This window comes from Diabrotica undecimpunctata, chromosome 11 (genome assembly GCF_040954645.1).
Source record: "Diabrotica undecimpunctata isolate CICGRU chromosome 11, icDiaUnde3, whole genome shotgun sequence".
Taxonomy (NCBI): domain Eukaryota; kingdom Metazoa; phylum Arthropoda; class Insecta; order Coleoptera; family Chrysomelidae; genus Diabrotica; species Diabrotica undecimpunctata.
In genome coordinates this window covers 19,027,659-19,055,302 of record NC_092813.1, presented here as the reverse complement: position 1 = coordinate 19,055,302, position 27,644 = coordinate 19,027,659, and the positions used below count along the sequence as shown (strand labels likewise).

At 32.7% G+C, this 27,644-nt stretch overlaps 1 protein-coding gene and 1 long non-coding RNA gene across 2 annotated transcripts; both read left to right on the top strand.

The window, feature by feature from the left end:
- The first annotated feature begins 2,547 nt into the window (after window positions 1-2,547).
- LOC140452979 (uncharacterized) lies at window positions 2,548-3,066 on the top strand. The gene is made up of 3 exons (XR_011952271.1): window positions 2,548-2,631; window positions 2,700-2,762; window positions 2,817-3,066. It is a non-coding gene; the product is annotated as an uncharacterized lncRNA (long non-coding RNA).
- Window positions 3,067-16,900: 13,834 nt separating this feature from the next.
- Window positions 16,901-17,796, top strand: LOC140452904 (uncharacterized). The gene is made up of 2 exons (XM_072547236.1): window positions 16,901-17,373; window positions 17,437-17,796. The coding sequence occupies exons 1-2, from the start codon at window positions 16,980-16,982 to the stop codon at window positions 17,751-17,753; spliced, it is 711 nt and encodes a 236-aa protein (XP_072403337.1). The 5' UTR covers window positions 16,901-16,979; the 3' UTR covers window positions 17,754-17,796.
- The last annotated feature ends 9,848 nt before the right edge of the window (window positions 17,797-27,644 follow it).

The window sequence follows — 27,644 nt, the reverse complement described above, 5'->3', positions numbered from 1 at the left end:
GTAAGATTTATGGAAAAGACAATTTGAATGGGACCAAGAGTAACCGCCAGGCTTTAATTAAAATTTGGTTAGAACTTTATAGTAACTTAAATTCTTTGAATGAATACCACCTCATGCTAGTATATCAGTTTATATTAATATTGAATTCAATGGTTTCAGTGACGCATCTATACGGTATATATATATATGTATATATATATATATATATATATATATATATATATATATATATATATATATATATATAATATGTTTGATGTCGTCTGGATCTTACAGATGTAATTTGTTATGTACAAAATCACGGATTGCACCATTGAAATTGTTAAGTTTTCGTAGGTTGGAACTTTGTGCGACAGTTTTACTAGCTAATTTATTGAAAAATGTTTCGGATTTTATATATATTCCAGTTAATGGTATCTATTGTTGGACTGACTCCACAATTTGTTTGAGTTGGTCTCGGCAGACAATTTAAGGAATAATAAGTTGTTGTGTTCTGGACCAGAATGGCTTCTTAAAGATAGTAAAGAATGGAATTTTTAAATTCTGAACAGTGTCAGAATGTACGAGAAGCAAAGGTTGCTTCGTGTTGCTGTAAATAACTTTAATATAGTTAACTATTTGTTAGAGCATTTTTCTTCATTTAACAAGTTTTTAAGGATTTCAGCATATCTTTTACGATTTTCTCATAATTGTAAAGTTGAACTATCGAAGAGAAGGACTAGTCTACTAACACCAGAAGAAATTGAAGCAGCTCTAATAATAGCAATCAATTCTGTTCAATGGGAATGTTTTCCCTTAGAATACAAGAATTTAATTAATAATAAAGAAATACCAAATAAAAGTAAAATCATAACATTGAATCCTTTTATTCGCGAAAGATTACTTAAGGTGGGTGGACGTTTAAGAAATAGTAATATTCCGGTTAATAGCAAACACCAAATTATATTTTACTAAATAATCATGTTTTAACAAAAAGAATTCTATTAAATGAAGATGAACGTTTGCTTCATTGTGGTGTTCAATAATTAATTTTTTTATTAAGGCAAAAATATTGGCCTATTTCAGCTCGTAGCTGCTGTAAATATTAAATAAATAAATGTATAGCTTGTTTTAAAACTAAGCCAGAACCTTTAAATTATTTAATGGGTGATTTACTCCAGAATAGGGTAAATAGTTTTTCAGTTTTTAAAAATGTAGGTACTGATTATGGTGGTCCTTTCCTTATCAAGAATCTAAAAACTGGAGGTGCGAAATTAACCAAGACTTATATTCGCATTTTTATTTGCATGTATACTAAGGCTGTACACATTGAGTTAGTGTCAGACCTTACCACTGATGCGTTTTTAGCGAGTTTCAAAAGATTTATTAGTAGAATAGGAAGATCTTCTAATATTTACTCTGATAATGGTTCAAATTACATAAGCGCAAATAAGGAAATAAATGTTCAATATAAATATTTATGAGTTTTTAGAACCGAACGGCAACGGTGTACTAAGCAGATAAAAGTAAATATATTTTTCTCCTACTAAAATCCCAAATATTTTGATTAGTAGCAAAAAATAATTTACGGTTTGTTTACATATGTGAATTTAAAAAGGCTTCGTAATACCACAGTGGGAAATTTCTGGAAAAAAACTCGCTTTCGGTAAAACTAGTGTTTGAAGTGATAAAAGTAAGTAAGGTTATTTACAATTCGAAACAGTCATACTGGAGGAACTCTGAGGCGGGATTACGAACATTCGATACGAATCGTATCCGCCATGTTTTTCCGAAGGGAGTGATTACGAACAACTTTCGTCACGTTTTCGTATCGACTCAACTGGAAGAAACCATACGATACCTACAGCGCTATCGAATTACCAATTCGATGTTAGTGTCTCTTTTTAAATATACTCTCTTTCAGTCTTCTAAAATTCGAATCTATTTGTTCTGTTCTGAGTTAGACAGCGACATAATAAAAATTCGTTAAATTAAAAATTTTCTTGGGTTTATCATTAACGTTTATCTTCTGTACTTTTCTTGTACTTTAATAATTATCATGTCTTTTAAATTAACAGAGGGTCATTGGAACGTCCTTTTAGAGTTTATGGAGCAGCATAAAGAATTTGCAAAAGGACAGTTTTCTGGCCCCACTGGAAGAATAATTCAAAGAAAACTTTGGGAAGAGCTTGCTCAACTATTAAATTCACTTGGTGAAGGAAGTAAGCCTGTTGAGAAATGGCAAAAGGTTAGATTAAATATATCAAAGTATGGTTTTTCCATTAATTATTTTTCTGTATTTTTTTACTATAGACTTGGTCAGATATTAAATACTCGATTAAAAGGAAGGCTTCTGCGAAAAAACAAGATATTGCAGCCACTGGTGGAGGGCCAAAAGTGAAGCCCGAACTAAACCAACTAGAGGAACGGGTTGTCAATATATTAGGAAAAACATTTTATGAAGGAGTCAGTGAATCTGAGTGTGGAGTATGTATCAGTCACATGTTTAATTAAGTCTGTTATTTATTTATTATATATAGTAAATATTCAAAAAAATTTCAGATTCCATCTACCAGTGAAGATGATTTCCTATCCACCTCTAAAGATGTTTTCCCACAGAATAGTTTGGAAGACACACCTATCCATTTACCGGTATGTAACTACATACTACATACTTAAGTCATATTATTTCACTAATAAATTTTCAATATTTTTTATAGGTTGCTTCTACAAGTAGTATTCAGACATCTAAATTTTCTGAATTTAAACATAAATCTATAGAGGTAAGATCTGATACATGCACCTATATCAAGTCATCATGTAAATATTTTTTACAGGCTTCTGACCATGGATATTCTAAACTTCCCCATCCAAAAAAAGGAAAATACAAGATGTTGAGAATGAGCTAATGCAGGAGAGCTTGACTGAATTAAAGGAAATAAAATTAGAGTTAAGGGAGCTTAACAAAAGCATGTCATCAATTGCCAATTCATTAGCAGAACTAGTGGCAAAAAAGTGAAAGTATAATTAATTTTTTGTGTTTAATTTCTGTTTTTTTAATGTATTTTATTTTTGTGCTTAGTTTTATCCTTATATATATATATATATATATATATATATATATATATATATATATATATATATATATATATATATATATATATATATATATACATATATATATATATAAAATAAAGGTAAATGATATCGGCATAGCTCGCAACAAAGGAAAAAATATATAATAAAATATGTGTATGAGATGGAAGGCAACCATGTATACGTATTTCTGAATATTGGTCATCTTCAGTGCAGTGCAGCTAAGTTAGAAAAAGAGCAATATTAACTTAAGAATGGAGCACTACATCAAGCTATGCCGATATCTTTTACCATTATTTTACTATCATACTATCAACTTGCATTAACCTTTTTCTTGTTATATATATATATATATATATATATATATATATATATATATATATATATATATATATATATATATATATATGTTAATGTTAGTATATTATAATTTGTAAGAAAAAAAAATTGAAACTGCTACTTATTTCAGTTATTTATTAGTTTTAAGATTCCTTATTTTGTTTTTGTATTTGTAGCTTGTATTTGAATTATTCTGTTTTAGTTTTAATTTTATTATATATATAAATATATATAATTTTAACCGAAGTCAAAATATTTATATATATTTTAACCGAAGTCAAAATATTTTAATGTGTCAATCAATTTATGACTGTCTATTGTGTCATATGCTTGTTGAAAATCAATAAATATGTTAAGTGACGGATTAATTAAACATATTAGCTAGTCAGGATCTGTTTAATTGTAAAAATTTGGTCTATTACAGATCTGTTTGTTCTAAACCCTCCTTGGTATTCACCCAGGTTATCTTCAATTTTGGCATTAATTCTATTTCTGATAGATATAAAGAATGTACTTTACCATATTTGTAGTTATAATATAGCAATTTTATTAATGACTATGTGGCATTTTGTAACAACAGTAACTCACATGTTGACTGTTTAAATATATATTTTTTTAAGTTTTTGGATTTCATTTATAAATATCATAGCTTAATATATTATCAGGATGTGAAAATTTGGAGTACACAGTGGATTTAATAAAACACAAGGTACTGTTAAGTACAGTAAATTTTTTAGTAAAATAATTTAATTAATAAAATATCTATTTACAATGCCATTTCTAACTAAAATCCCATCTCTAACAGGTGGAGGTGCTGGAATATTATTTGCATCATCATTGGCATCAATTATATTGTCTGCTGCTACATTGGGATCATTAATATTATTTTCTATGCACATATTGTACAATGTAGCACAAACTTTTATAAGCCTGCATACAAACTGTGGTTCGTATCTTGAGCTTCTCTCTTTTAACAGACAACGAAATCTGACTTTCAACAGCCCAATACACCGCTCAACACAATTCCTGGCACGCATGTGTGCTTGATTAAAATGTGCTTGGGGTGTCCCATCCACAACATCTCTGAAAGGAGTGATTAATATTGGGCTTAGAGGATACCCTGAATCTCCTATGAGCCACCCAGACTCTCTATTTGCATGGATTCTCTCCAAATAATCTTTAACCTCAGATCTACTCCAAATATATGAATCATGACTGGAGCCTCCAAAATTTGCAAATATATTTAATATTCTAAGGTTACTGTCACAAATAATCTGTGAATTAATGGAGTGGAATCCTTTAAAAAAAAAAGTATGCATGAAAGTATATACATTTATATAATTAAAAATTTATGAAATTACCTTTCCTGTTTATAAAATTTTGCTCATCCTGATGAGGCTTTAATATGGCTATGTGTGTGCCATCAATTGCGCCTATGGTACCAGGGAACCCAAATTTATTCATGAAATCCATTTTCATTTGGTTTCTCATAGCAGGATTATTCGGAAATTTAATATATTGGGGAACAAAATTTTGCTCCAATAACTGTGTCACTTCATGGATTATGAAATGAACTTTGGATTGACTAACTCCAAAATTCAATTTCTCACCCACACCTCTTTGGTAAGAGCCAGTTGCATAGAATCTTAATGCAAGTAAAACTTTTCTCTCTATATTAACGCCTCTTCTTGACCTAGGCGCATGTATTTACAGCCGTAATTGTTCTACTAAATTTCTCACAATGTTTTTATTGAGTCTAAATAATTCTACAAATCTGAATTCCGGTAAATCGAATGGTTCGCTTTCCGTTCTAATATATTGCCGATGCAAAATAAGCCTCCTATTTTCATCTCTCCTTCTTTGCCTTCTTTGTAAAATAAACATTGGCAACATCTACAAAAACATACAATAATTATCAACATAATATAACGCTGTATTTATAGTAGAAAAATAAATACATACTTTGATTTCTTCAATTTGAAAATAATTGAAATCTGTTACTATTTTACATAAACGTTGTGTTATATAAATATATATAATGAAGGTTATTTATGACAAAAGACATAACCGAACCAGTGACATAACCAGTGATAACCATATAAATCATTCCATTTGTTCGAATTATTATCTCATGAGTTCAAAAATACGATGATTACCGATCATTTTCTGACATTCCAGTCGAACCGAGTTCGTAATCACTTTTTGGCTTCGATACGTATTCGTATCGAGTTTGCCTTCGTTTCGTTTTGTGACTTCGTATCGGAATTTCATAATCCCGATGCTGGTCGTTAGTTTTGCGACGTTGCCAAAGTTAAAAATAGTTCTGCAAACTGAGGACTGATAGGAACTGGATTTCTGAGCGGTTGAAGCGAATCTAGTTCCTTTCGCGGTCCTTAGAAACAGATATGATGTACACGGACAGTGATGATAACGCGTCAGAAGGCAAGAAGAGAAAAGATAGAGGGTCAACTTCACCTTTCCTGCAAAGCAAAAAAACTTCCAGAACCCCAAGCAAAAGAAAACCAAAGGAAGAAGATTCAGAGTATTTGGACGACGTTATAAGCATGTTCAAGAAGATGATGGGAGAACTGAAAGAAATCAGGAATGAAAATAAGGAATATAGAGAAGAGATGATAGCGCTGAAAAAAGAAAATATAAAGATAAATCAAGAATTGGAAGAAACAAAAAACAAATTAACCCAGGTTGAAAACAAAGTAGAAAGAATTGAAAAACAGATGAAAAGAAATAACATAGTAATTACGGGTCTACCAATAAACGCAACAGATGAAACACTCTTAAAAAATAACGTAAAAGATTTTATACAAAAGCACCTAAAAGAGGATGTCGAAATAGACTCTGCAATGAAGTTAAATAACAATATATGTCTGGTACAAATGAAGGATTATGGCGAAAAAATTAAGGTAATGAAAGAAAAAAGCAAACTCAGATTTCTTACTGGAGAAAAGATCTTCATCAACGATGACCTGACCGAAAAAGAAAGACACATGAGGAAGGAAATCGTAAATAAAAGCAAGGAATTAAGAGCTGAAGGTAGAAATGTAAAGATAGGGTACAGAAAACTAATTGTGGATGGTATAAATTGGGTATGGGCCGGAAATGGTACTTTCAAACGAGAAAATTCTAGAAATATGGACCCAAAAAACGGCATATAGTAGTGGAAAAAGGAAAAGATGGCCCATTATGCCAACGGACCCCAGCGATGGACAGGAAAATGAGTTTGAACATAAATAGCAAAATAAAAAATAAAAATATGTACCTAAATATTGCGACATGGAATGTTCGAGGAGTATACGAGGAGGGAGCATTAATTAACCTAATAGAAGAACTAAAAAAATATAAATACACATCTTAGCAATACAGGAAACACATTTAACTGGACACAACGTTGAAAAGATTGGCCCATACACGTTTTATACAAGTGGAGGCAATAATAGGAATTTTGGAGTGGGTTTTCTGGTACATGAAGACGTGGAGCAGGTAAAACGATTCGTAGTAAAATCTGACAGAATGTGTGCAATCAGAATTAAAGGAAAAGAGAACATGATATCGTTGATAAATATACATGCTCCAACAGAAGAAAAAGAAGAAGAAGTAAAAGATGAATTCTATGAAGAATTAGAGTCATTGTGTGAAGAAATACCCAGACAAGACACTAAAATTATTATAGGCGACGCCAATGCAAAGGTCGGAAGAGAAGATATATATAAAAACATAACAGGGGGTAAAAGTAAACATTCGAATACAAATGATAATGGACAGAGATTATTCACATTCGCAATTGAAAACAGGATGAAAATAATGAGTACCCATTTTAGGAGAAAAAATATATATAAAGGAACGTGGAAAATTTCGGGGTCAAATGGAACTAATCAAATAGACCACATCTTAATACAAGAGAAATTTGCGAATTTAATAACAAAGGTGAAAACGTGCAGAGGGGCTGACGTAGACTCAGATCATTTTTTGGTTAGAATTAATATGAGAGAAGCAAGAATTAAAAAGCATAAACGGAAAAAGAAAGGAGCAACGTAAATTTAACTTTGAAAAACTGCGAAAAATTTGAGGTAGAGCAGGACTATCAAAAGGATATACAAGAAACCTACGCCAAACAAGAGAGTACTACTGTGAGTAACATACAACAAAAGTTCTTGAAAATGACAAACACTATAAAGGAAGCTACGTCGAAGAACATACCAAGAACAAAAAGATTTAGAAAAAACCACTGGTTCAATGACGAATGCAGAACAGAGTTAAAAAAAAGATCAGATTTCAGATTAAAAAGTTTACGTTCGCAAAAACAAGACGACCTAGAAAGGTATGCCGTACAACGAAAAAAAAGTAAAGAGAATCCTAAAGGAGCGGAAACGAAAGTATATGGAGAATAAAATTAAGCGCATTGAAGAAAATTACAAGAAAAATGAAATAAAAATTTTTTATAAAGAAGTAAAATACATTAAAACTGGGTACCAGGGAAGAACGATGAATGTAAAAGATAAGCAAGGAAACCTGATAGTGGATGAAGACCAAATATGCGAAAGGTGGAAAGAATATTTCGAAGAGATACTAAATGACGAAGTGACTACTGAAGAAAATTGTTATGTTCCTAGACCTCAAATAGTAGTAGAAGAAATACCAAAGCCCACAAGAGAAGAAACTGAAGAAATAATAAAAGATATGAAAAACCAAAAAAGTCCTGGGGAGAGCGGCATTGTGGCAGAGAACATAAAATATGGAGGAGAGGTCTTAATAAACAAACTTAGTGAGCTAATACTGGAAGTATGGGATGCCGAAGAAATGCCTTAAGAATGGAATAAGTCGATTATAATTCCTATACACAAAAAGGGAGATAGAACTGAATGCACAAACTATAGAGGAATATCCTTATTAGAAGTAATGTATAAAGTACTCGCCATACTAATTAAAAAACAATTAGAAATATATATAGAGAAGAATCTAGGAGAATACCAGGGAGGATTTCGGAAAGGAAAATCAACAACCGATCAAATTTTTATGCTAAAACAAATCCTGACCAATTGCTATGAATACAACATTTCAGCACAAGTACTTTTCATTGATTACAAAGCTGCCTACGATACAATAGACAGAAACAAGTTAATAGAAACACTAAAAGAATTCCAAGTGCCAGAAAAAATAATAAGATTGGTAAAAATGACAATTAGACAAACCATTTGTGCTGTGAGATGCAACGGTACAGTCTCAGAAGAATTCGAAGTGAAAAAAGGTGTTCGCCAAGGAGACCCGTTGTCTACATTGCTATTCAATATAGTTCTAGAAAAAATTGTAAGCATTAGTGGGATAAATAGGCCCGGAACTATTTTATACAAGGAGCACCAATGCTTAGCATACGCTGATGATGTGGTTCTCATTGCAAGAAATGGAAAAGAACTATCAAATATAACAAAAAGACTGATTCGGGAAAGCTCTAAAATGGGACTGAAAGTTAATATTAATAAATCGAAGTACATGGAGATCTCGAGCAAAAAAGGAATAAGCACCAAGGGATCCTTTAAATTGGACGTGGAGAATGGATCAGTTGTAGAATTCGAGAAGGTGGATGAATATATGTACTTAGGTACTCTTATTGATCAGACATGTAAGGAAGAAACTGAAATCAACCTGAGACCTACCAAGAGCAACAGGTGTGCTAGAGCCATGAGCAAAATAATTAGGGCCAAAGATATATCTCGCAATACAAAAATAAGAGTATACAAAACTATAATTAGACCCACAATGCTATACGCTGGCGAGACATGGACTATGAACAAAACCGTACAGAAAACATTGGAAGCATGGGAAAGAAAGATACTTCGCAGAATATTTGGTGGAAAAGTAGTAGAGGGAGAATGGAGAAGACGAACTAATGCAGAAGTGTATCAGTTGTATGCTAACCCTACAATAACAAAAGTGGTGAAAAAACGTAGACTAGAATGGCTCGGCCATCTAGAAAGAATGCAAGGTCACTAGTCAAGAATATTGCTTGGAGAGTACCTGAGGGCAAAAAAAAGAGAGGAAGACCAAGAAAGAAATGGAGAGATGTAGTGATGGAAGATGTCAGAGAGATGGAAATCAGAGATTGGAAGCTGTTAGCTAAGAATAGAAAACGATGGAAATTATCCATCCAGCAATGGGCCTAAAAGGCCTGTTAACGCTGTACATACATACATGAGTTTTTAGAAAATTCATCTGACTCCATTTCTCAAAGTCTATTTACATGAAAAAATAAATTGGCATTTTATACCTGCAAATTCTCCTACGTTTGGAAATTTATGGGAAGCGGGAATAAAAAGTATTAAATCTCATTTAAAAAGAGTAATGGGTTGTCGGTCTATGATTTTTGAAGAATTTAGTACATTGTTGCATCAGGTGAAAGGTATATTGAATTCTAGAAAACTTTGTCTATTCTCCGGCAATCCTGATGATAGCACTGACTTAACGCCAGCACACTTTATAATTTGACGTAATTTAACTATGTTTCCAGGGTGTAATATTACTCATGTTCCTGAGAACCATCTAGACAAATGGCAATCTATACAAGTAATGGTTCAACAGCTGTGGTCGAGATGGTAACTGGAATACTTGAACGAGCTACAAATGCGCCAGAAATGGAAATCTAATTGCCACAAAATGTTAAAGCTAGATTCTTTGGTGCTGATCAAAGCCGACAGGATTCCTCCACTTCAATGGCCTCTTGGGTGAGTGACAGAAATGCATCCAGGTCCAGATGGAGTTACTAAAAGTTGTGACTGTTAAAGTGCGTGGTAGTAAAACAAAACGATCACTTAATCGTATATGTGTTTTGCCAACAGACTGTTAATTTCAATTGTTTCAAATCAATTCATAATGTTTTGTATGTTAATTTCAAATTCAAGAAATGAGATTTCTGAAATTTGTTAAATGTAGGTACTTGTGTAGTGAAAGAGTTGGCAAGTCTGTTATGATTGGTGTAACGGCTGTCATATTGTAATCTCTCTCTCTCACTTGTCATGCATCAATAAAATGGCAAACACGTCTATTTATTTGATTAAAGTTTTTATGTACTTTAATACTAAATGGTAGAATCAGGAATATGGTCAATCACCATTGATTAACCAGAAGTTCAGACAGGTACCTAGTGCATTGTAGTATGTCATTTTTATGTCGCGATGGTTCAAATTTCATTTTGTGGTGAAGTAGAAGCTCTAGATCAGATATGGTTTTGTTGTTTTGCCCTGGCGCTTTGTAAGGTGACTTCAGAAAAGATTTGTACATCCCTTAGTTATTAGCTGATTTATTTTGGATAATTTTGCAATTAAAATACAATAAATGTTATTATTTTAACGTTGTACTGCAGTTTAAACAAGAAATAGTAAATGTGGTCCAGTAGAAGTCGAGATATGTCATTTTCTTCGATTTTTCTAGTTTAAAACTGTGTTGGATTTTTTTAAGAGCATTACTTGCCCTTCTGTCGACCACACTTACTGATTTTACTCTAGTCGGAACGCAAAGTACTCTTTGTTTACAACACTCTTGTTAAACAATTTTCAATTATTTTGTTTGCTTAAAGTTTTGTTAAAAATTTTGACTTTTCTTATAAAATATTGGTTAATTTCAGCTAATTTCAGCCCTTAACGTTGTTGATTAACGTAACAGTGTTTTAAAATAGGGGGCTATCTTGGCCTTAAAACATTGTAGAACATTTTTTCTCTTTTAAAAAGTTTTATTTTTTAACCTGTTGCTTTCTGAACATCTGATAACAGCTTTTCGAATATTTCTTTTCATTTAATTTGAACAAAAATCTACGGAGTTATTCTAAATGCTTATAAGCTAAATAAGCCCTTTTCACATGGTTTTTTAAATAATTTTAATAAAATGTTGAATTTTTTAAATATAATATTAAAATTCTATCTCAAAGGACCGATTGCTCTTCTAAATACCTATAGATTTCCTGTTTGGACAAGTACAGTTATTTAAATAAATCTCTTTGGTAACTAACTGGCATAATTTCAAGTAGTTATATTACATTTCATTATACAAAAAACAAAAGATGCTTACAGGATGAACTAGGAAAACTGTAGAGAATTACCAGACAAAGAGAAGAGAAGAAAAGAGGATACACAAAAAAAAACGAAACCACCTAAATGAGGAACTTAAATATATAGAAAACCCCAATAGGGAGAAAGAATTCGGAACATTCTAAAAGAATAAGAAAGTGAACATCAACAGAAAATAATTCAAGGCAACTACAAGAAAATGCAGAAGTCAGAATGGCGACCTATTAACAACAAGGAAAGATGTATTGAATAGATGGGTGAAATCGAGGCACTTAATATAGAGGAAGAAGAAGAAAACCTGGAAGACGAAAGAGATATGGTAAGGGGAACCGACGAGAGGAAATAGGAACCACCAACGATTCTTGACGTTAAAGATGCAGTTAAAAGCTAGCCACAAACAAATCACCCGAAATAGATAATCTCCCAACTGAACTATATAAAGAAGGTGGCCATGATACCATAATGGCATTACAACTGCTTATAAAAGAAATATGGATTCAGAAATCCCTCCCCAATAATTCTAATATTGGAATATTTTGCACCATATACAAAAAAGGAGAAATCTTTGAATGCTCTAACCACAGAGGAATTACGCTTCTAAATGTAGCGTATAAAATATTTTCCACAATACTATGTTACTGTATAGAACCATATGCAAAAGGGATAGTAGCAAAATACCAGGCTGGTTTCAGAGATGGTAAATCGACAATTCATCAGATTGCAAACCTAAAACAAATTTTGGAAAAAACACTGGAATATGGAATTGATATTCATCACATATTTATAGACCACAAAGCAGCCCACGTGTGAATAGAAGAGCAATGTTCAAAGCAATAGAGCTAGGAATACCAAATCAGTTCGTAAATTTAACAAAACTAACTCTTGAAAAAGTTAAAGGTAGAGTACGAATTCAAGAGGAACTGTCTGAACCTTTTAAAAAAAATAACGTGCTGCGCCAGGAAGACTCTCTCTGTATACTGTTTAATCTGGCGCTGGAAAAAGTAATACGTATGTCACAAATCACAACCCCTGGTTCAATATGTAATAAATCAGTGCAAATCCTGGCCTATACTGATGATATCAATATTGTTGGGTAACGAAAAACTCTGTACGAGAGGCGTATATATCATTAAATAATCAGCTATTAAAATGGGTTTAATAATAAACATCAACAAAAAAAAGTATATGATAAAAAAAACACGCAACCACAAATTCTACGACCACTTGTTAGAGAAAACGACGTCATCAAAGCAGTGAACGAATTTGTAGATCTGGGAGTGCTCCTAAACACTGAAAATAACACTATCACAGATATAAACCGCAGAATTTGCACGGCCAACAGATACTATTTTGGGCTCAATCTCTTTCTTAAATCCACAATTATATCGACAAATACAAAAATAAAACTCTACAAAATCATAATACGCCTAATCCTAACATATAGTTCAGAGACCTGGACAAAAAATAATGAAAACATGTTAGGATCTTTCAAAAGAGAAGTACTGAGGCGAATCTATAGAGCAGTAAATGACAATGGAGTGTGAAAAAGACGATACAACTTTGAATTTTGTACAATATAACAGGAACCCGATATCGTAAAACCTATTAAGATAAGACATCTGAGGTGGATAGAGCGTGTAATGCGGATGGAACAAAATGACCCAGCTAGAGAAACGCTCCTTGATAGACACATTGGTCAGAGAAGAAGAGGAAGACTCAGAACAAGGTTCCCTGATAACATAGATGCAGACATGAGAAATATGGGAATACGTGCTTGGTGGAGAGAGGCGATGGATAAGGTCAACTGGAGAGAAATTCTTGAGGTGGCCAGGACCCACGCAAGGTTGTAAAGCCAGAATGATGATGATGATGATACAAAAAACAAAATTATTAATATTTATAAATTATAGCAAAATAAGGGTTTTTTGAAATTATGTCGGTCAATTATTGCTGTATTTTATTTTGGACTCCAATATTAAAGAATTTTTATCATCTACAACTTTCATTTGAGTTTTTTTACTTTTTATGGTCGCTTATTAAAAAATAAAGCAAAATTAGCTATACCTCTTCACATAATTGTCACTACCTACTCCTTATACCTTTTAGAACCATCTAAAACATGTATAAGATTGTTTGGGTGTTTTTTTACTGGCATATATCTTTCTTCCACCGATAGGGATGCCGCGTTTTATCCTTCAATAGCCAATAGGTAAAATAGAAAGAAGATGAAAAATCTGTCCTGAACAAGAAGCATAAGAAAACTAACTCGCATCTAATTTCGATATATAATTTAACATAACACACACTATATATTTTAAAAATATTTTGTGTTACCATGTATTACGGTACAGTAAATAAATAAAGGTGTATACTTTATGTATAATTTTTATTTTTAATAATTTATACATTATGTATTTGGGGCACTACTAATTTTAATTGTTCAATGACAAACACAATATTTAACTTTTGTAAAATTCAAAAATATTGTAATAGTTTGTTTCGTTTTCCTATTGCGTCAATGGTCTTTCTCAAGTCCTGGCTCCAAGCGTGGCTGTTGCACCATTTAATGTTCATTAAACTGATCTCGTAGTCATGGGTGCAAACAACCGTTTGTCTTGTAATGCTGCACTTTCCATCGCTAAACCAATTAAGCATTTCTCTATGTGTAGTTCAAGCTTTCGCCCCGGTCTTTGTATTAAATGTATGTATGTAGATACATAAGTATAAATGTAATTTTCTGAAGCGAGCGTAAAGTGGAACAATTCAAACTAATTCGATTTCTTACGATGTTTAACAATGCTTCCATATTACTGCTTCCTTCAAAAGTTGCAAGGTAGGCACGCTCACAAGTTCGGTTGTATTTGTGGGTTTAAGCGAAATTAATATAATTGGTTTCTTGAAAGACATTCAGTTGTTCAACAGAATATGACCCCTTGTTTTTTGTGTACTTTACTTCTATTATATTATTTAGTCACAGGTTCGAAGCTTACAGATTAACATTACATGCGCTTATTGTAATTATTCTACACAATATTGTTTGTGTCAATGGTCATTGCAGCCGAGACACATTATTTTAAATATATATATATATATATATATATATATATATATATATATATACATATATATATATATACATATATATATATATATATATATATATATATATATATATATATATATATATATATATATATATATTGAAATGATTTCAATATGTTAAAAAGGATACAACTTAAATGGATTTTTATATGAGTTTGTTGTTCATGAATTTCATGAAGCCATCACAATGTGGGTTCGACTCTGAAATAAAAGAGAGAAAAAGATTAGTAAATTGTTACCAGAGATGGGCATCGACACGTCGACTTTAATTGTCGACACAGACGTGTCGACAATGTCGAGAACGTGTCAACAATGTCGACAATGTCGACAATGTCAGCAACGTGTCCATAATGGAAAAAAGTGAGGTTATGTTATGAAATTATTCAGTTGTAAACTTTGAATGTGATCTGATCTGATCAGAATCAAAATGAGTGGCAGAAAACTGAATAAAAACTATGATATATTATCATTCAAAGTATTAAAGATAGAAGGAAAGCACGCGGCTAAATGTTGTGTATGTGGAAATGTGATAAAAAATACAGCTGCAGCAAGATTGCAAAGTCACAGGTAAGAAGAAATATTTTAATTAATTTTAGCTGGATAGCTATAGAGATTTATTCTCTGAAATTGATATTTGTATCGGCTGATAACTAACCCCGTCCCGTACTTTCATTTTAAGAAACGTCTGCAAGTTAGATCGTGGCAATGGTAATCAATCCAATAATGAAATGTCGCATGTTTCGATATACGAAAATACTGGCTCAGACACAGGTTTTACACCTACAGTTAATCCACAAGTGAGTATATAGGACGTATGTTCTACTACATATTTAGCAGGGGCGGATCTAGAAAAAATTTTGGGAGGAACTTTTTGAAATTACATTTATCTATAATATAAAAATGAATCGTAAAATGTGTTCGGAGCCGCATAACTCAACAACGCATGGATCACAATTTCGGTAGTAGTATATTGGAGAAAACATGGCGTCAAAAACCGTATAGCCATCTAACGGCAAGAAGTGAAAATAACGCACTATATATTATTGTAGATTTCTTGATTACTATTTAATTCGAATTCGGAAGGGGACATAAATTGCATCAGTTTTCACCCCAGAATTTGTATTCTGAGGTTTTCAGGTTGTTGCATCTGTATATACAGGGTGTCCCATTTAAAAAACACCAAGTTTAGTATTTTACGGCAAAAAACGGATTGGCCTATTGAATTAAGTACAAAACGCTGTATCTATGCCAACTTCTGTATACAGGGTGTCCGTAGATCCGCCCTTCATATTTAGTCACCTTAGAGTTTCTTTTTATTTTGAATTTTAGAATACAACGAACGGTAGTTACGAAGTTATGGAAGATGGTTCGCTAGCTATTGTGACTGGAACTTCACCTGAAAACATGCTAGATAGAATTATAGAAAATTCATTAGATACCGATGCCGCCTTATTGGAATTGGAAGAAAACAATGGTGTAGCAATTCAAGGCACTCATAGTATTGTTGAAAATATGATGTTATCAACTACTGATACTGAGAGTAGTAATTTGACTAACTTAAGTACTCCAACTTCCTCCAGCACAAGCTACACAAGCACGAATAAAAGAAATTTATTCGCTACATCTCAAGCTAGACCAGCCAAAAAATCAAAGAAAATCACCGACTATATGGACATATTACAAGAGTATGAAGAGGAGAAGATAAGCACTGCACTAGCCAAATTTATATTTGGCTGTAACTTACCATTTACTGTGGTAGAATCACCTCTCTTTAAAAATTTTATAAAAACGATCCGTCCTGCTTATTTAGACAAAATTCCTGGCCGGAAAAAACTTTGTACATCGCTTTTAAATAAGTGCTATGAAGACTGTATTGAGATTTCACGTAAAAAAGTGGAAACCGAGTCAGTCATTTTGTGTGACGGTTGGAAAAACTCATCTACTAATTCTAAAACGGTTGTGACAATGTTGCATAGTGCAGACGGAAAAAATGCCTTTCTTGATGCTTGGGATTTAACCACGGAGTCTGAGACTGGAGAAAAACTTGCCGAAATAATAACAGAATCTAAAAAAATTGCAAAAGAAAAATACGATGTAGATGCGTACGGTATAGTTTCGGATAATGCTAGTGCAATGATTAAAATGGGATCCCTCCTCAAGCACAACATGTGGCACTCTACGTGCAGTAGCCACACCGGCAACCTTTTAGCCAAAGACGTGCTGGATAAAAAGTTAGTCGACAATGTGGTCATTGTCCTCAAAGAATTTAAGCAACCAGATTTAGAGAAAAAGATAGTTGATAAGGGAGGGCGCAGAATCAAATTGCCGGCCGAAACAAGATGGTGCTCTTACCGAGATTCTTTCAAAAGTCTCCTAGAAAATCTGGTATATATGAAACAAGTAGCCGCTGTAACGAAAAAAAAGATTAAGCCGAAAGTCAAGGAATTAATCTTCAACGATGAATTTGTGGATGAGATTCAACAGAACATAGAAATTTATGAACCCATTTGTAATCTGATCAATGTTTGTCAGAAATCTGACACATCTGTAGCAGATGCCGTTCATCTGTGGCTCAATTTGAATCTGCCAGATAACCTTAAAGAAAAATTGAAACACAGACAACAAATGGCGTTAAACGTGTACGCATTAACTGCGTACTATCTGCATCCGAAATATGAAAATTCCAAGCTTACGTCAGAGCACACTGGTATAATAACTCAGTTCTTACTCAGAAAGTTGTGCAATCAGGGCATAGAAGAATGGGACAAATTTAACACTAAATCGGGTAAGTCTTTCAGACAAAATTATCGCTCTTTTGATTTTTAATATATTAGGTTTACAATTTCAGGAATATTCTCAACACTTTGGGAAAAAGGAGTTGAAAAGCCTCTAGTATTTTGGCGAGTGGTCAAACTGGAATGCCCAATTCTTGCTAAAATGGCTCTCAGACTTCTAAAAATGCCAGCCTCCTCAGCTCAAATCGAGAGACTCTTTTCAAATTGGGGACACATTCACAGTCTGATAAGAAATAGATTAACGTTCACTAATTCCAAGAAATTGGTACATATTTATGTTTCATTAAAGGGAGAGTATCCTGATAAAAATAGTTATGACCTGGACGAGGAAGAAATTGTAGATATGGACGGGGAAAGTACAACTATTTGATGTATTATTGGTTAAATGTTTTCTTTGGTTAAAAATTAGCAAAACCGCAAAATGTTGCACCAGTCTCTGCCAAAGCACGAAGAGATTCAACACTGTTTCAGTAATTATTATACTATAATTATTATAATAAAGAGTTAGTAAAATTTAAAAAAAAGTAAACGAAATGTTAGGAAACAAGGTAAGGTTTCAATGTACTGAGATATGTTTGATTGTGGTTTTGAATCTTACCTCGTTTACTGACGTTTAGGTATACGTTTCTTTTTAATTTTTTTAAACCTTTCTGTAAATGTTACGAGTTTACGAGTAACGAAAGAAAATTAAAAATCTATGAAAATTTGTTTTGCTGGTTTTTTCTGGTTTTGCATCTATATGGTAATATTTTAGATTCATTACATTGCATTACTCTATCATGAGGTTTGCACATAATAAATTGTCTCTATATGATTCTATTTAAAATTCATTTACACTTGAAAAACCTGCAATCAAACAATTATGGAATATCCTATGAATTTGACAATTGCAAGTTAATAGTGAGGTTAAAAGTTTTAAAAAGTTTGAGATTATTTGGTCTCTTTGCAACTTGTTGAAACATTAATGCATACTTTTTCAATAAGTCAGCGCAGCCAGATTAACCTAAAATTTCAAATTAGTGCGCACGGAACGTCATTCTGATCGTTTGCTAATTGTCGACATACTCGACATTGTCGACATTGGCAACAACTTTAAATCACTCGACATCGACATGATTGTCGACATGTCGACAATCGAATTGTCGACATGACATTATCGACACCGCCCATCCCTGATTGTTACATAAATTAATTTTGACTTACCTGGTATAGTGTTAATAATTTCTGAATAGTATAGTTGCCTAGTGTATAGGTGAATCGTATAAACCTTAAAAAAAAAGAAGAATTCTTAAAAAATATTTAAACATAGAAATTTAAAAAAAAACGTCAGAAAATAAACTGTCAAGCAAGTCTGTGGGAGCTAAATTAATAGGGGTTTTGTTAAATAAGAAATTACAATGATGTGGAGATGAAAAGAATAAATTGTATTAGCATTGTAATAGAATAAGTTTTATATCTGAACATTTTTTTTTATAAATTCCCAAATTAGATGTGATTAAAGTGATTATGAGAAATTAATGTGGATTGACAAATGTGTCAGAACAGGACAGTTTTATGGTTTAAAAAAAATAGAAGATGAAAAGAAAAAGAACGTTGGTTGCTGTTAGCAACGGATAATAGGTTTTTTGGGGAGGCCGACGAGGATTTTTCGACGAAGGGGAGCCCTGAAACTGTGGAATAGGTCGGGAGTGTTTTTTAATTCGTCTAATTAGAATTTTAGTTTTTCCACAGTTTTCACAGCAGAGATATCCAGAATTTGTTCCAGAGAGTAAGAGAAACAATTTGACTTATAAATTATTATTGGAGTACAGAAATGTCATTTTAATTGAGAAAATTAAAATTCATGAATTAACATAATTGCGATAGGCCTTAAAAAAATTGAAAATATTAATGATCATTAAATTAAAAATAGAATAGTACGTACCTTAACTTCCGAAGAGAGAATTGATATTCAAGTTTCACCGATTATTTTGCGAGTAGTTAGTTTTCTTTAAATAAATCAGAACTGTTTTAAAGTGAGGTTGGATAATAATTTTGGGGATCATTTGAAATTTTGATTATATTTGAATGCAAGTTAAAAGTCAGCGGAATAAAGTGTTCATTTTCTTTTTCTTTATAGTTCATTTAAACACTTTATAAAGTTGCAATATTTATTTAGTTTTTAGGTACTTGTAGAGAGTCTCCACATTTTGTAATAAATTTTTATTGTCACGACACTAAACCACATTAAGATTTATACGACTCCTATTTTTGTAAATTTTTAAAGGCAACCCAAGTTGCAGACGAATTTTATTGTTTATATTAAATTTGTTCAATATTAATAAATAACGTGCTTCATTTGGGTTAATTTATTAAAAGTCTAAAGTAAATTTTGGTTTAATCTCTTTTTGAACTCTACCAGGAGACTACAGAGTCGACGTCACACAGTGACAGATTGCTTAGAACACATAATTGAGCTAGCTGAGGTATATATTAAATTAAACAACGAACCACATATTTTAAAAATTACAACATTTATTATAAATAAAAATAAAATTAATAAAATAGAACTTTTTCAATTGACGCTAACAACGTGGGGCCTCTCGGAAAACAGAAATAAGGGTGTTTTTAAGCAGATTTATTAATATTACACAGATTAGAGTAAAAATAAATTGGTGTGATTAGTGTTGCAGAGATTCTGGGGCAGTTAAAGTTAAATTTGAGAATAAATAGATATTAGGATAAAATGGCAGACCGAATAACTTTAAGAAATGGAAAAGAAGTCGTACCGAAAGAGAGTAAAGGAGAACAGGTGTTAGAACAGGAACAGGATATACAGGTAGATGAAGAAAGCAGAGGAGGATCAGGAGAAGTTGTAGTATATTTAGAGCAAGGCATATAAGAAGCAGGACAAGGTGATAGAGAGGGAAGTCTAACAGATAGTTTGAGAGAGGAGTTGGATGAGACAGTGAGAGATAGACGTGATGAAAGTGAGGATGAAAGTAGAGTGCAGGAGGAGAGACGCAGGGAAGGAGATGTTGGAGAGTCAGGGATGACACAGATGGATATGAGGCAAATAATGCGGATGCTACAACAGATGGATCATAATATTAGGGGGGATATGCACAAAATGGATAGTAATATTAACAATATTAGGGGGGATATGAACAAAATGGAAAATAATATTAAAGGAGAACTTAGGGGAGAGTTAATTAAAATGAAGGAAGAAATCAAAGAAGAAGTGAAGATAGTCAGGGAAGAGATGCTACACATTACCCAAGGTTTAGAAGAGAAAGTAGAACAGGTCAGAGGAGAAAGTGAGAATTTTAAGAGGAATGTACAGGAGGAGATATCCAGAGAAAAGGCCATAATTAGAGCGGAAATAGGACAGGAAATTGGGAGCAGATTTGTAGAGTTGGGAACATCCATTCAAGAGAATTTACCAAGGGAAATAAACAAAGAAGTTAATAAGCAGAATAAAGAGATTGTTAGGGAGGTAGAAAGTGTTAAAAGGCAAACTCAGGATCATGAGGAAAAACTTACCATTATCAAAAACAATATAAAGATGGGATTGCAGAATTTGTAACTGGAAATGGGTAGGCATGCAAATCAGGCGGAAAAGGGAGATAGAGTATTACAGGGACAAGTTGAGGAATTGAGAGAGAAATTTAAAAATGCAAGTGAGGAGATTCAGCGTTTGGAATCAAATCTAGGACAAACAAGGGGAGTGAGTACTGTGATGCCGAGTTATAATGATGGGGGAATTAAGTTTGACGGAAACCTGAATCACTTACATCCTAGAATATTTGTAGATATCATCAAAAATAAGGTAAAGAATGTAAGGGATCCGATAGAAATGAAATTAAATATTCGGAACATGTTAGTGGGCATGCCATTATTATGGTTTTGCAATAATGAAAATTCCATAAATAATGTGCAGGAATTTGAGGCCAAGTTTATTAACTATTTTTGGGGAGAAAACCAACAGGCTAGTTTCAGGGAGCGGTTGTATTTTGGGAAATTCAATTATGAAAAAAGTACCAACTACAATATGTACGCAATGCAGTTATTCCAGACAGCACAATACTTAGAACCGGCTATGCGAGAAGAGGAGATTGTCCTATACATCGCCAGGAAATATAACCATAACATGGCGGAAACAATAGCTCTCCACAATATAAAGACGATGGAAAGTCTGACAGGATATCTTCAGAGGATTGAGAGGAGTGTAGGGACGCAGAATCGAAATGGACAAGAGCAAGGGACATATAGGAATAACACAGCAAATAGACAGGGATATGTGAATCGAGGGAATAATTATAGGGAAAGAGAATTTGAGAGACAAAATAGAAGCAGGGATTTTACAAATAGGGGAGAGAATATGAACAATGTCAGGAGAGATATCGGAAGATATAACTGGGAACGTAGACAAGGGAATCCAAACAATGATAGAGGGAATAACTGGAGACAAGGAAATGACAGAGGCAATAATTGGAGACAGAACCAGGGAAATTATCCTCAGGAGACGAGAAATAAGGAAGTTTACAGAGAAGGGAATCCAAGATATAATAGGGGGGAAAATGAGGAGAGAAGACAGGTGAATGTAGTTAGAACAGAGGAGAATAGGGGGGAAGCAAGTGTTGATGCAGAAGGGAGAAATTTTGTTTAGACCGCTCCTATGTGCATAATATTGTCTACTTACCAAAGTATGAACATCCAAGGGAGTTTATTAGAGATACTGGGGAATTAAATAAAAATAATAACACTAATACTTTAAAGTTTATTGAAGGGTACATACAAGATTCAGTATACAAGTTAAATAAGGACAATATTATGGTGATAAAAACAAATAAATTATCATTAATAGGGGCGAATAATAAAAAATTATATGATACTAATAGTTCTATAATCTGTAATGTAAAATTGGGAAATAAAATGTATGAAATACAAATGTTAGTGGTAGATCACTTAAATTTTGAGATAGTGTTGGGAAATGATGAAATGGAAAAACATAAAATGATTATTAACTATGTCAATCAAACTTTACAAATTGATCAAGAATCTATTAAATTTTGTAAATTAAATAAAGAAGAGATTTTGAATAAAGAAGAATTTCAGATTTGTCAAGTAAACAGTTCAGAAGAAATTATTTTAGTGCCAAAGGAACATGAAATGGAGATAAGAAGTTTGTTAAAGGAACATCGGAGGTTATTCTATCAAGAGGTGTGTGTGGCAAAACAATATGTACATAAATTGGAAATGAACAAAGAAATCAAGAATTATAAAATGAAGACATATCCCATTCCGTACAAATTAAAGAATGATGTGTACCGAGAGCTGGATAAAATGCTGAGGGATGGAATAATAGAAAGAAGTAATTCTTCTTATATTAGTGCCATCACATGTGTAAGAAAAAAATCAGGAGAAATCAGGATATGCCTGGATGCTCGTAATATCAACAGCTATACGAGAAAACAATATGAGAGTCCAATGAATGTTGAGGGTATTTTTGGAAGAATCACTAAAGCTAAAGTATTTTCAAAGTTGGACCTTCGGCATAGCTTTTGGCTTATTCCATTAGCCAAAGAAAGCAGATGTTATACAGCATTCATGGTGGATGGTATTGTGTACCAATTCTGTGTGGTACCGTTTGGACTCCAGAGTTCATGTGCAGCACTGGTCAGAACTTTGCATTCCATTCTGAACAAATATAAAAGGTTCATTCTCCACTACATAGACGACATCTTGGTATTTTCTGAAGATGAGTTGTCACATCAGGATCACCTAAAAACATTAATGGAGGAGTTAGAAACAGCAGGTTTAAAATTAAATTTGGAAAAATGCTCTTTTTACCAAAAAGAAGTCAAATATCTAGGATATGTGCTCAATACACAAGGAGTCAGTATGGATCCAGAAAGGATACAAACGATTTAAGAATTTGCCACACCACATAATCTCAAAACACTCAGAGGTTTCTTAGGAATATTGAATTATTTTAAACGATTAATTCCAGACCTAAGTAGGATGGAAGTGCCACTAATAGAACTGTTAAAGAAGAACCAGAAATGGGAATGGACTCCAGAAAGAAATACAGCTTTTTTACAATTAAAACAAATTTTTACAACCAATTTGCAAGTGTATCATCCGCAGTATGATAAGGAGTTTATACTAAGAACGGATGCATCATGTGAGAGATTAGCTGGAGTGTTGCTGTAACGAGTCCGTTACTTAAATAATCGTTTACCTTCTTTTTGTGACTGGAATCTTTTAATTTAATTCTAAATTAAATTCATATTGAAATATTCTTAAACTAAATATTTAAATAACTCCCAGTAAATTTTATTTTCTGATGTTGGTATTAAACTGCGCCCTCAGCCGTGAAATTCTGAAAATACATTCAACCGACAGCTTGTTAAATCACTTGTTGCTGGAATCTCGTTGAGTGAACATCGTTTGTTCAAGGCGGCTGGGGAAGTGCCACTTTTTTTCCCGAATTTGGTTTAAGTTTATTTTATGTGAAGAGCTGTTACTTTAGAAGAAACCATTTGAGTTATTTTGTTGTTTTGTACGAGGATATTTTCAGTTGGATCACCCTAGCCGGTAAGATAACATTACAAATAAATTATAAGGAAAAATCCTTTATATCATCCGCCATTGTTAGTAAAATTCAGACCTATTTTAATTTCGTCTTTGATAGGTATTTCATATATTTGATACATGTTATATTTCACCTAATTTCATTAAGGAAAAGTTTTATACCTAAATAAATTATAAGTATTAGATTCTATATCTATCTCAAATTTTTATTTCCTTTCAAGAATTAAAGCAAACAATTATTTATTTCAATTTCATACCGTTTAGACCGGCTAATATTTCTTTTTTTTTCTATTCTATTTAATATAAAGATCATGTTTTCCGTTAAAATTATCTATTTAATATATCCATACATTATAAAGACATTGTCACACCATTCGAAGGTCACTATTTACCGAAAACCATTAAGGTTTTTATTTCAATAAGGTCACTTCCTGACATTTTTTGTATCGCCTTTCAAGATTGATAACCCTTGTGTTTTTCCTTACCTTTTGTATGTACAAAAACTTGGAGTAACACAACTGTTTTTTTAGCCTACTCAAGAATCCAGTTACAAGTCAGGGGAAGAATTATTTTTTAGTTGGGGTTATACTTAATAAGGATAAGGGGAAGGAGTTTCAAGTGGTTTTTTTTTATGGGATATTAAGAAGCAGTTTAAAGTGACGTATTTGTCCAATAGTACCTGATCCAGGGAATACAGGTTTGGTATCTTGTTACCACCTGAGTCCAGTTCTCCACCGGATCATCTTCGAGGGAAACCTACTGAAACCGGCAGGAAGAACTGACTTATTTTTGTTTTTCATTCAATTACTTTAAATAATTTTTTTTATGTCCTCTTCAAGGTTTTAACTTTTGGTTCAATTTTTAATAAAAGAAAACTATCCTTAATAATAAATATCTTCAATTTTTTCTAAAAAAAACATTTATCATTGTAATTTAATTTAATTATTTATTGTTTACCAATGGATGAGGTTATAACTCTCCCTTGAATTTCTCATTGTTAGGTTATTGTGTGCACACATATCCTGAGAATTTTTACTTAAAACCCTAAACAATTTTTAAACGAAAACTAAACTATTAGTGAGTAGTATATAATTATATTTATTATTTATACATTATTATTGGATCTAACTTTTGTCACAATTTGAAATTTTTAAGGGGTATATCAGGGGTAAATTGTTTTATAATTATTCAGGGATTTTACTGTAAATATAGCTAAGTTAATTGTACATAAGAGGTGGTGGTTTAGTATATAAGCATTTAAAATAGTTTGTACCTAAGTTTGGTAATTATTAAAGGTGTGGTTAAAATTTTATATTTCAATTAGTACCTATCTTTTATATTTCAGCAATACAAGATATCTCGGAAGAAAACATTTAACTTCCTGGCGCCCAAGTATTCACTAGAGCAACTTTTACTTTTCATCTGTTTATTTCTTGGTGGTTTTCTTGTCATTAGTTCTTATATCTTACGGTCTCTGTAGGGCATGCAAATTGGCCGAATCCTTCTTTGAGTGTCAAGTGGTCATTCTCCTGCATAGTCGCTAGCCAACACTTAATTCTGCTATAATTTAAAATTCATATTTACTCTTTATTTATTTCTTCTACATAATTTATTTCTATCTAATCCCTTCCCTCTTCTGTTATTCCACATATTAGTTCATTGGTGTATCAAGGTACATTTCAGAGTTTACCCTTTTGCTACACTGGATAGCGTCACCCAGACTCCCCTAGCACAATTTTTGCTACATAAACATATTTTTTGTTACATTGGCGAGCCCAACGTGGTGCCTATTTTCAGTTCAGACCGTACATTCTGTAGTATATTTCTCTTTGCAAAATATTCTTTATTATTTCTAATTTGCTCCTGTTGCTCTTTGTTCAAATTTTTTAACTTCTTTATTTATTTATTTTTCCTTATTAGATTTACCTTTATAGGTAAACTTGTATTGCTGTAGGTTACTTACATTCATATTTAAACCCTCACCTTTTTAATCTCATTGTGTACAGTTAACAAGTTATTTTACTATTATTGAACTATAAAATTTAATAATTTAGATATTACTATTTTTATATATATATATATATATATATATTAGTCAATATTGATGGGTTTTTTATATTCAATTATTTGTTAACCATATACTTGTTGAAACCATTGTGTGTTGCTTCAAGGATTCAACTTTAAATATTTAACTTAACTTTACTTAATTCTTTTTAAACACTTAATTATATATAGATATATATTTTTTAGATAACTTTAGTTCCTTGGATTGATTTTGTGGTGTGTTGGTACATATATATTCATATTTTTTTGGAAACTTTAGATTATTCTTCGATTGACTTTGTGGTGTGTTAGTACATTATTTCTTTTGTCTATCTTATCTAGTCATCTATTATTTTTTTTTGTTTTCATAATGTCTGCATTCAAGGTAGAACATTTATTAGTCAAGGAATTAGATTATGAGTTGAGAATTAGGGACATCAACATTGATGAGTCTTCCAATGTGGATTTAAAACGCAAACTATTGCATGGAGCTTTAAGGCAAGAAGAAGGAAACAGAAGCTTTCGACAAATTTCTGCCACAAGTATTCCTTTTCTAGAGCAGCAAGAAGAGATTGATGAGACTGTGGATGATTTGGCTAAAAGGATATCCGATTTTAGAGGGACTGTCCAAGATAGCCTATACTCCAGGCTGATATCACGTCTAGCTCATGTCTCAGGCCGTGTTCATTTATTGTCGTGTTCGAATGAGGAGCAGCAATCTTATAAACACTCAATTTCAATCCGAATTCTTAGCCTAGAGGGTGAACTTGATTCACGAGTAAATCCAATTGCTACTTCAACTCCTATTTCTTCTGTCCAAGCAGCTAACTCATTTCTACACCCCAAACCTGTTCAGATACATAAATGGGGCATTACATTTTCTGGTGAAGGTCATTATGACCAACTAATTTCTTTTTTGGATAGGGTGGAATGTCTTCGAGTATCGAGAGGAGTAAGTGAAGATGATCTTTTTGCAGCTTCTGCTGAATTGTTTACAGGCACAGCTTTTACGTGGTTTAGAAACAACCACAATAATTTTTCTAATTGGTCTGATTTGGCTCAGAAACTTAAATCTGATTTTCTTCCATATTCATTTCAAGATGACCTTCTAGACCAAATCAAAAATCGTAAACAGAAGCCAAATGAGTCTGTTACGATGTTTATCAATAACATTTTGGGTATGTGTAGTCGCCTTGAGACTCCTTTAACAGATTCTGCAAAAATTAAGATTATTCTGAAATGTCTATTGCCTTTTTATCACCAACAATTAGCTTTAGTAGACATCACCAGTATAGCAGACATCACCGAGAAATGTAAACGTTTGGGGGAAACTTTATCTTGGTCTTCTCAACCTCCCACCACTTCCAAACACTCTTCTGACTCTTTCGGTCACCAAAATCCTTTTAGACACCGTTCTTGGCAATCTAAGGGCCCTGAGCGTAATATCTCAGTTGTAAGTTCTGTAGTGTGCTGGAATTGTCGTGAGTCTGGCCACACTTTTTATGATTGCGGCATCCCTCGTACCCGTATTTTCTGCCACGGTTGTGGTAGGGAAAATACCCTCAAACGAAATTGCTTTAAGTGTTCGGGAAACGAACGATCGGAGGCCCGTCCCCTGAGCGTTTCTCCGTCCACACCCCCC

What these genes read in the sequence shown, in the direction of transcription:
- LOC140452904 (XM_072547236.1), top strand. Translation starts at nt 16,980, where the DNA reads ATGAAACAAGTAGCCGCTGTAACGAAAAAAAAGATTAAGCCGAAAGTC. An exon ending in CAAATTTAACACTAAATCGG is followed by an intron (nt 17,374 to 17,436) that starts GTAAGTCTTTCA and finishes TTACAATTTCAG; the next exon opens with GAATATTCTCAACACTTTGG.